The sequence below is a fragment of the Limulus polyphemus genome, unplaced genomic scaffold (genome assembly GCF_000517525.1).
Source record: "Limulus polyphemus unplaced genomic scaffold, Limulus_polyphemus-2.1.2 Scaffold10663, whole genome shotgun sequence".
NCBI classification, from domain to species: domain Eukaryota; kingdom Metazoa; phylum Arthropoda; class Merostomata; order Xiphosura; family Limulidae; genus Limulus; species Limulus polyphemus.
The window spans coordinates 3,670-13,131 of record NW_013676273.1 but is presented as its reverse complement, the minus strand read 5'-3'; the positions used below and the strand labels follow the sequence as shown (position 1 = coordinate 13,131).

The following is a 9,462-nucleotide window of genomic DNA, read 5'->3' as shown; positions in this document are numbered from 1 at the left end:
AAATAATATAGCTTGGGTTGACTGTTGTAACAATGTTAATAATATAACTTAGATGGACAGTTATGACAGTGTAAATAATATAGCTTGGGTTGGCTGTTGTAACAATGTTAATAATATAACTTAGATGGACAGTTATGACAATGTAAATAATATAGCTTGGTTTGACTGTTGTAATAATGCAGCCGTATTCTTACATTGTTAATCCGAGCTGGTTGTCTCCGATGATCTTTTACAGAATGGATGGCGTTCCTAAATTTTTTACAGTGAATGAAACTACAAAACCGAGCGGACTTGCGACTTGATCTTCTGTCTCTCTCTTGACTCTGGATTATTTCTAGTGATGGTGAAGTGGCATCATCAGTGACCTCAGAACCAAACTTAAGGATATGTTTTACAATATATTTCGAATTGGTTTGTGGCTACAGGACGGCTTGGTGTGTATTACTCACGGCGACATTTGACGTAAACCGTTTATGCAACATAGTCGGTCTGGTCGTTGTCCAGACTTTGAATACAAGGTCACATTGTTCAGTTGCAGCAAAAACGCGCTCTGCACGTTATGGCTGCGTATTGTCTATGAGAGTGACAAACAAATCCCATTATTCCATCGTTCCAGAGCAAGAGATGTCGGTAGGTGCTGTTGACGTTTAAAAATCACTTTAATATATCAGATCACATTTAGGGACGGCTCTACTCGGATAACCGCTGTGTAGACTGGCTCGCAATTCTGAAGCAAACACATATTCTAAACCACAAAGGACAATACCACCACTACACTGCAGCCACAGGTTTAACTACTGTACAAGTTAGTAAGCAAACCATAATCAACGTCTTAGTAGACAAGCCAATATATAATGTACATTTTCAAAACTTTTTGGTTAAAATATAACGATATTGAATCTTAAACTTACCGTTTATTAAATAGATATTAAAAATCAACGCATAAACTGTACAGCTCAACTACTTATACACGCATTGAATTTGTAGCCTGATATTTCCAATTGTTGACTAAAACATGAAACTTATCAATGGAATTCAATGATAAGACTAAAAGTAAAATTTACATCATTCTGTTTGTTTGTTTTGAATTTCGCGCAAAGTTACACGAGGGCTAATTTAGCAGTGTAAGACTAGAGGGAAGGCAGCTAGTCATCACCACCCTCCGTCAACTCTTGGGCGACTCTTTTACCAACAAATAGTGGGATTGATCGTCACATTATAACGCTTTCACAGTTGAAAGGGCGAGCATGTTTGGTGTGACGGGGATTCGAACCCGCGACCTGCAGATTGCGAGTCGAGCGCCCTAATCACCTGGCCTTGTCGGGCTACATCATCCTGACAAACAGCTTAAGTAAAATCTTTTGTTTAACAGGAAAAAATTATCATAAGCAAAACCTAAAATTGGTCATCCTAAAATTCAAGTAGTAAATAATTACACATTTTAAATGATGAATGTCGAAGTAAGTTTGAAACTTATCCTTTAACTAAAGCTGACTTGTTTCAATATCGTTATTTTTAAAAACTCTATCCAACCTGGACTGTTAAGGCAACTGAAGTCGAAATTAAAGTTATAGTAGTAGAAGTACTAAGTATATGTGGTACGGAATGTGACGCAGTAGTAAAAATGGCGGTATAACCCTAAAAGGAGTAATCCTGAAAGTTATTCATAAGGAATTGTGTTTGACTGTATATTTATAAAACAAAATGTGTGATAGAAAGTCCATTGTTGCGAAGCTATAACTCAAAAGGCAACAAAAAACATGGCATAAGTGAAGCTAAAAGATTTAGTCTATGAAAGGTTGACGTGCTATTTATTTTATGAGACAAGTTTATGTTTGCCCCTGAAGAAGAAAGGTCCACCTTTCGAACGCGCTAGGTTATAGGGTTTTATCATTTTGTATTAAGACTTCTTGAACCTACGTGTTTTTCTGACATCATGAACTTACCGTTGTCACTGTGTATGTATGCGATGTAAACTTACCGTTGTCTCTGTGTTTGTATGGAACGCTAACTTACCATTGTCACTGTGTTTGTATGGAACGCTAAGTGACCGTTGTCACTGTTTCTATGGGATGCTAACTTACCGTTGTCACTGTGTATGTATGCGATGTAAACTTGCCGTTGTCCCTGTGTTTGTACGGAACGCTAACTTACCATTGTCACTGTGTTTGTATGGAACGCTAACTGACCGTTGTCACTGTTTCTATGGGATGCTAACTTACCGTTGTCCCTGTGTTTGTATGGGATATTAATTTACCGTTGTCACTGTGTTTGTATAGAATCTTAACATACTGTTGTCACTGTGTTTGTATAGTATCTTAACATACTGTTGTCCCTGTATTTGTATGGGATACTGACTTACCGTTGTCACTGTGTTTGTATAGGATCTTAACTTACCGTTGTCCCTGTGTTTGTATGGAATATTAACTTACTATTGTCACTGTGTTTGTATGGGATATTAACTTACCGTTGTCCCTGTGTTTGTATGGATGTTAATTTACCGTTGTCCCTGTGTTTGTATGGGATGCTAACTTACCGTTGTCACTGTGTTTGTATAGGATCTTAACTTACCGTTGTCCCTGTGTTTGTATGGAATATTAACTTACTATTGTCCCTGTGTTTGTATGGGATATCAACTTACCGTTGTCACTGTGTTTGTATAGTATCTTAACATACTGTTGTCCCTGTGTTTGTATAGGATCTTAACTTACCGTTGTCCCTGTGTTTGTATAGGATCTTAACTTACCGTTGTCCCTGTGTTTGTATGGAATATTAACTTACTATTGTCACTGTGTTTGTATGGGATGTTAATTTACCGTTGTCCCTGTGTTTGTATGGATGTTAATTTACCGTTGTCCCTGTGTTTTTATGGGATGCTAACTTATTATAACATATTTAGGCACCATCTTTGCTACTCGCGTGTTTTAAAGTTGTTTAAAATATCATTTTAACGCCATCTATCAAACTATGTTCACTTACTTGTCATCAGGTAAGCAACTGAAATAAAAACTTGCTTATATAATTGTAATGTGTCACATATACTACAGATACAGTATTGCTGGCTTCACAACACTACGTTAGTATTTACGATATAATTAACCCTACATTGTAGAACTGATATCACTCAGAATACTGAGATACATATATAAATATATATATATATATTACATTGAGCTTCATATTTTAGGGAAAATAATACTATTTTTTTAATACAAAATTTTCCACATTTAGGTTAAATAAATATCACGTCCAAAGTAAAAACTTGTTATAGTCTAAGCTCATATGTCATTGATTTATATTTTCGTGCTACAATTTACCTGTTTTTGCAGGCTATTTGGGGGACTGATAAATGACATCAAGCGAAAGAAACTCTGGTACCTCAGTGACGTCAAGGATGGGTTTGCCTTACAAACTGTAGCCTCAGTAGTTTTCCTTTATTTTGCCTGCCTTACACCAATAATTACATTCGGAGGACTTTTAGGAGAAGCAACACAATTCCGACTGGTGAGATGTACACGGTTTTGTTATGTCATGACTTTGTGAGAACTTTCGTTTACTGTATTTAAATTATGTTACAGAACTTTCTTTTGGTTATAGTATGTAAAATATAGTGGTTTCTATTTAGATGTGAAACTTACTGAGACTTTTAATAATTTATTATAAACTTAAAGAATAACCAACGTTTCTCAAGATAAATAATTCACAAAAGTTTCATGCATAGATGTAGTTCCCAGGTATGTTTGCATCTGATATCTGCTCACGGTGTTTTTTTTTTAAATATCTCATTTATTTGTCAAGCTGTTTCAATAAAAAATGAAGAGTCTCACACAAAAAAAACAGTTTTCTTTTCTTCTGGGGTAACTAATTCTTACATTCAATAATGAATAATGTAAAATTTTAATTTAAATTGACGTTTTATTATTTTGTAAAAAAAAAAGGCAACTACCAGCGTTACTTTTAACAAGATTAGGTTAACTAGCGTACCCCAAAACACTTACTAGTTTCGCATTATGTAGTATTAAAGCTATAATGTGTTATAAGAAAATAAAGGTTAATACAGGTTTTGAAAATATACAAAGTTAATTCATATTTAAACTTTCTGATAACCATAAACTCATTTATAAGCAAGATATTAAGTTTTTCCTTACGTCATATTATAGCTTTAATATCATACTACCTAAAACTAGTAATCATTTTGGAATAATTCTAGCTAGTTCTGATAATTTTATTAATAGTATGGTCAATTTCTGCTTATAACGAAAAAGTTAATTAAATCCATATTCAAATTTCACTATTTGTTTATTAACTGATTTTAGTAATAGTTACTCTAGAATAAATCTTCGTCTTTTTTTATTAACTGATTTCAGTAATAGTTACCTAGAATAAATCTTCGTCTCTTTTATTAACTGATTTTAGTAATAGTTACCCGAGAATAAATCTTCGTCTTTTTTATTAACTGATTTTAGTAATAGTTACCCTAGAATAAATCTTCGTCTTTTTGTATTAACTGATTTCAGTAATAGTTACCCTAGAATAAATCTTCGTCTTTTTGTATTAACTGATTTCAGTAATAGTTACCCGAGAATAAATCTTCGTCTTTTTTTTTTTCTTAGAGATTGCTCATTCTTATTATATAACATCATACATGAATGTGGTATTCCGAAAGTATTGCGGGTACACCCCGATCGGGGGTTGTGCTACCTTTAAACACGAATGAATATAGTTTTAAAGAATAAATAAAAGCTTTAGTTAATAATTGGTTAAACAAGTATACACGATTTCCGTGTCCATGCTATAAATAATGTTATTACTTTGAGAAATAAAATATAGTGATTTCCTTTACGATATATAGAAAGAATACAATAAATATTAATATTGCTAGCAGAAATACACTCCCTCTGGGCAGGTATAACTGTTAGTTCCTGCGGCCTTTTCTGGAACTATCTGACAGTTCTACAACAATGTACTCATACTTGACATTCAATAATGTTCACCATCCACGAGAAAAAGGATTTTATTGAAACTTTAGTTTAAAAATGAACTATCATCACCACATTACATCACAGAGTAGATTTTATTAAAATATTCCTTTGTAGACACAGTTATCAATAAAAGTTTCTTGCTTTTCTGTTACAACACTCATGAGGATTTCAATAAAGAAAAACAAATATTTTTTTAAGTTTGTTTTTGATTGTTTTATATTTGAAACTTACTTATTTTTTGTAATTGTTATTCGTTAAATCTGAAACATATCATTTTTATGGAAATTTCAATTGTTTTATATATTGCTCAGCTATAAAAATATTACCCAATTATGATTGGTGATGATCGGTGAGGTAGTTTCCGGGATCCGAGTTTCGGATATATATACATCGCAAGCTCCATTATAATAAGAATTTATATTAATATTTTTAAGCAGCTTCACGGGGGCTGAGCGGGAAATCTGAGGGATTGTAACGCTAAACATCGGATTGCGATACCCAATATGAGCAAGAGCACAAGTGACCCTTTGTGTAACTTTGTACTTCACATCATCAACAACAAAATAACGATGCTCGTATTTAAAATAAATCTCTATGTTCTAAATACGATTGTAGTCTTGTTTTGTTTCTATTATCTTTAATTTCGTAATCAAATCATTATTTTTACGAATATATGTGAACTTTTAGCAACATATATGACCAAAACTAATAATATAAATTAACACCCACGATTTCTGTTGTTAATTTACCAACAGTTCCTCAGTCGGTTTAGAACTAAGAAAGAAATCCTATCTAATGAAGGCTATTCTTTAGTTTTCGCTGCAATGTTTCCAAAATGAAACAGTGAAAACATATGTAATAAAAACAGTCTACTTGGTTTAGCGTTACAGAGTTTACAAACGAGTGGTGTAATTCGTCATATCTCTTTCTTGGGAATGTTTTGGTAAAACCATCAACTCCGCCCAGTATTAGAAGGTAAAGAAGGTAGAATACCCCTGAAAGGGGGACCGAAGGCCGCCTGGAGTGTTTTAACCACTCGCACCACTATCCAGTAGTGCGTTGTCTGTCAGTCAGTCAGTAGACACGAAAATGATATCACATAAGAGACGCTTAATGTTCCGATTTGTATTGTCATGACGTCAAGAATTAAAAATATTTATTACTCTTCATTTTTGTTTTATTTACTCTTGAAACAGAACACTTTCGGAGACCCTTCGGAAGTACACCTGGTATTAAAACTATTTTTGGAGCGATCATAATGTCATTCCAGTCGGAAAGAGCTGTTAACTTCCAAAAGCTATACAGAAAAAGTTATGTGACATCTCGCTAACAACAAAACGCACAAGTCAAAAGTGTAGTTCTTTACATCGGCTTTAGTTCTCACGTGACTTGCTTATTTCCATAATCAAAATCGTTTTAATAGAATGTACTCAATCATCTGTCTGTTTGCCTTTTTGGTTTGGTTCTCAGTAGATTCTTGAGAACTGATGGACAATGGCAATTCCAAAAAGACAATCGAACTATTCATTATGCTCTTGTGTCCCAAATGGGCTAGAAGAGCTTGGCATTTCCGTTATACATTTACCGTAGCAAGTTCCATTACTTAATATTGATCTGGATTAGCATATTTAAGACGAAATTTCAGTGTGTTTTACATTGAAATAAATTATTGCAGGACATATCGCTTAAAACAATTTAATTTGTGAGGCCACAAGACAATAAAAAAATTATTAAAATGTTTCGCAGAGTTCCGCTTCTAATCTAAGTTATTCAACTTTAAGCCACCACCCCCTTTTTTTTATTTACATCACAACGTTCTGACTAAACCAAAGTTTAGATAGTTGGCTTTTTTTACAGGTAAATAATCTTTCGAGCTTATATAATTAATCTCAAAGGAGAAAAAAAATATTTAACACTTTAAGAGTTTTGGCCTAAGTCGCTTCATAAATAAACTTATCATTAAACTCTGCTATTTTGATAATTGTGTGGTACTCTTTGCATTTAGTATAAGTCACAGCACCCTGGAAATGTCAGTTTATTAATAGCACAAGTATATAAAATATATGAATTTCAGAATGAAAATAAAAAAGAGTGTATAATGATATATCAACCACATATCTGCTGTATCCAGCTTTAACCAGGGAAGTGCAGTAAGGAAGTGCAATAATTCGGAGCTTGTAAGAAAAAAACAACAAAATGGTTGAAAATGAATGAGGCTGATAACATTTGATCCTATATTTAAAAAGCGGTTAAGAATCACATTTCTGAGCCACTCGCTTTCATTTCTTATAGATCATTGGACAGGAAGCACGTACCACAAAGATTAGAGGATAGCTAAGTTACTCAATTTTTCAAAGATAAATATTGTCCACAAAGTTACAAGACTGTTAGTCCTGGCTTTTTTATGGAGAAAGTATTAAGACGTTTGATAAGATGGCAGATGAAAGATTGGTGAGAAATATTACCTCAGTCGGAGTTAGGAGCGAGTTAGTTAAATGGATTGAAGGGGGGGGGAGAATACAAGGAGTTGTAATGGAGCTCAGACTAACTGAACTAATTTTATAAGTGGTATGCCTCAAGGATCTGTGTTGGGACCGTTTCCGTTTCTCATTTTCAGTAGTGATTGTTAGGGGCATAGACGGGAAATTGGATCAGTTTGCTGATCATATACAAGTCTTAAGTCTGGCTTGCTATAATGAGGATGGTATGATTTTACGGAAAGACAGATCGTTTGGATACTTAGATCGTCGACAAGTACGTTACACATATCAATTAAGTATTGCTGTAAGGTTAGTTTGACTCGCAGTCTACGGGTCACGGGATCGAAACCATTCGCCGAACTTTTTCGCCCTTTAAGACGTAAGAGGCGTTATAACGTTACGGTCAATCTCACTGTTCAGATTTTGTAACAAACATTCTGCAAAGAAAAAAAGAGATGCTGTGTCTTGCTGCAAGCTTAAAAGATCAGTACCAATGTTTTCATACATCTGATAAACGATCAAGAACAGAATTTTTTTTAAATTCCTTTGTGGGTTTCCTTCATAGAATTTTGAATTATTTTTGTCTGTTCTAGATTACTAACAACCACGGTTACAGTATTTTTCAAAAAAAAATTATATTTTCAGAACTTATTGAAAATAGTTTCTAATATTTCAAAATTATAGATACTAACTATTATAGGTCTTTTTATATAAATTCTGTAACGTTTAGTGTTTGTAACCCATTAGAATTTATGTCTTTTATTTTATCATGTTACAAAGTTATTTGATATTTTCAGAATTTTGAGAAACTTCAGTCAGTATCTTTTTATCTTCACTGTAACTTTAATAGGTTACTTTAACACTAGATCATAACATTACTGAGCTCCTTAAAACTGTTTTCTAAATAATTCTAGGGTGCCATAGAAAGCCTGCTGGCTGGAGCTGTGTGTGGTATAATTTATGGATTATTCAGTGGCCAACCACTGACTATTCTTGGCAGTACTGGACCAGTGTTGGTGTTCGAAACAATACTATTCGGATTTTGCAGGTTAGGTTTTTCCAACTGATGACACTGTATTATTCTAATTGTATGTTATTTTGTGTTTTAAGGTTATATTCTAACTTAAAATATCAATATTTATATTTCTCTCATCTCGAAATAACGATAATCATAAATATTCTTCGCTGAAATCTAAATTTACTGAAAAGTTTTTTTTTTTTTTGTTGGTGCTTGGACATTTAGACAAGTACAATCTTGTTAAACCAGTATACTTTAAATACTCAAGCAGGAAAATAAAGTTTATCTATTAATATGTTCAAAATATAAATTAAGAAAATTGTTTTTATTATCTGGCAGAAGATTTGTTTGTTTGTTGGAATTTATGCAACACAATGGGCTATCTGTGCTCTGCCCACCACGAATATCGAAACCCGGTTTCTAGCGTCGTATGTCCGCAGACATACCGCTGTGCCACTGGGGGGCCTGACAGAAGATGCAAACAGGCATACATTTTAACTTTAAATCCCTGCTGAAAACCGAAACTTTAACAAGTCTTTCACTTTTCTTGTTAAAGCGTTTTGAAGTATTATTTGTTATCTTAGTTTCAGAGCGAAAAGAAAGAAATGGTTAAAGTAAACAAAGTAAATATATGTTTATTTTATGTTTTTATATTTGAAATTTCACAATAAATGTTACTTTTTTTCAGAGATCATGGATTAGATTATTTGCCCTTTAGACTGTGGATTGGCATGTGGACGGCTCTTATATTGGTGGTGTTGGTTGCTCTGGATGCTAGTGTCTTGGTCTGCTACATCACTCGTTTCACAGAAGAAAACTTTGCCACCCTTATATCGCTTATTTTCATGTATAAAGCTATAGAAAAGGTTAGAGACTTTTATAAAGCAATAGAAAAGGTTAGAGATTTTTTACAAAGCTATAGAAAAGGTTAGAGACTTTTATAAAGCAATAGAAAAGGTTAGAGATTTTTTACAAAGCTATA

General features: G+C 33.4%; 1 protein-coding gene across 1 annotated transcript; it reads left to right on the top strand.

Moving 5' to 3' along the window:
* Positions 1 to 3,329: 3,329 nt before the first annotated feature.
* Positions 3,330 to 9,376, top strand: LOC111083681 (sodium bicarbonate cotransporter 3-like; the record flags this gene model as incomplete). Its single annotated transcript, XM_022380332.1, has 3 exons — positions 3,330 to 3,504; positions 8,377 to 8,510; positions 9,169 to 9,376. Coding segments are annotated over 3 exons (517 nt in total), but the record flags the coding sequence as incomplete, so codon positions are not given.
* Positions 9,377 to 9,462: the final 86 nt, after the last annotated feature.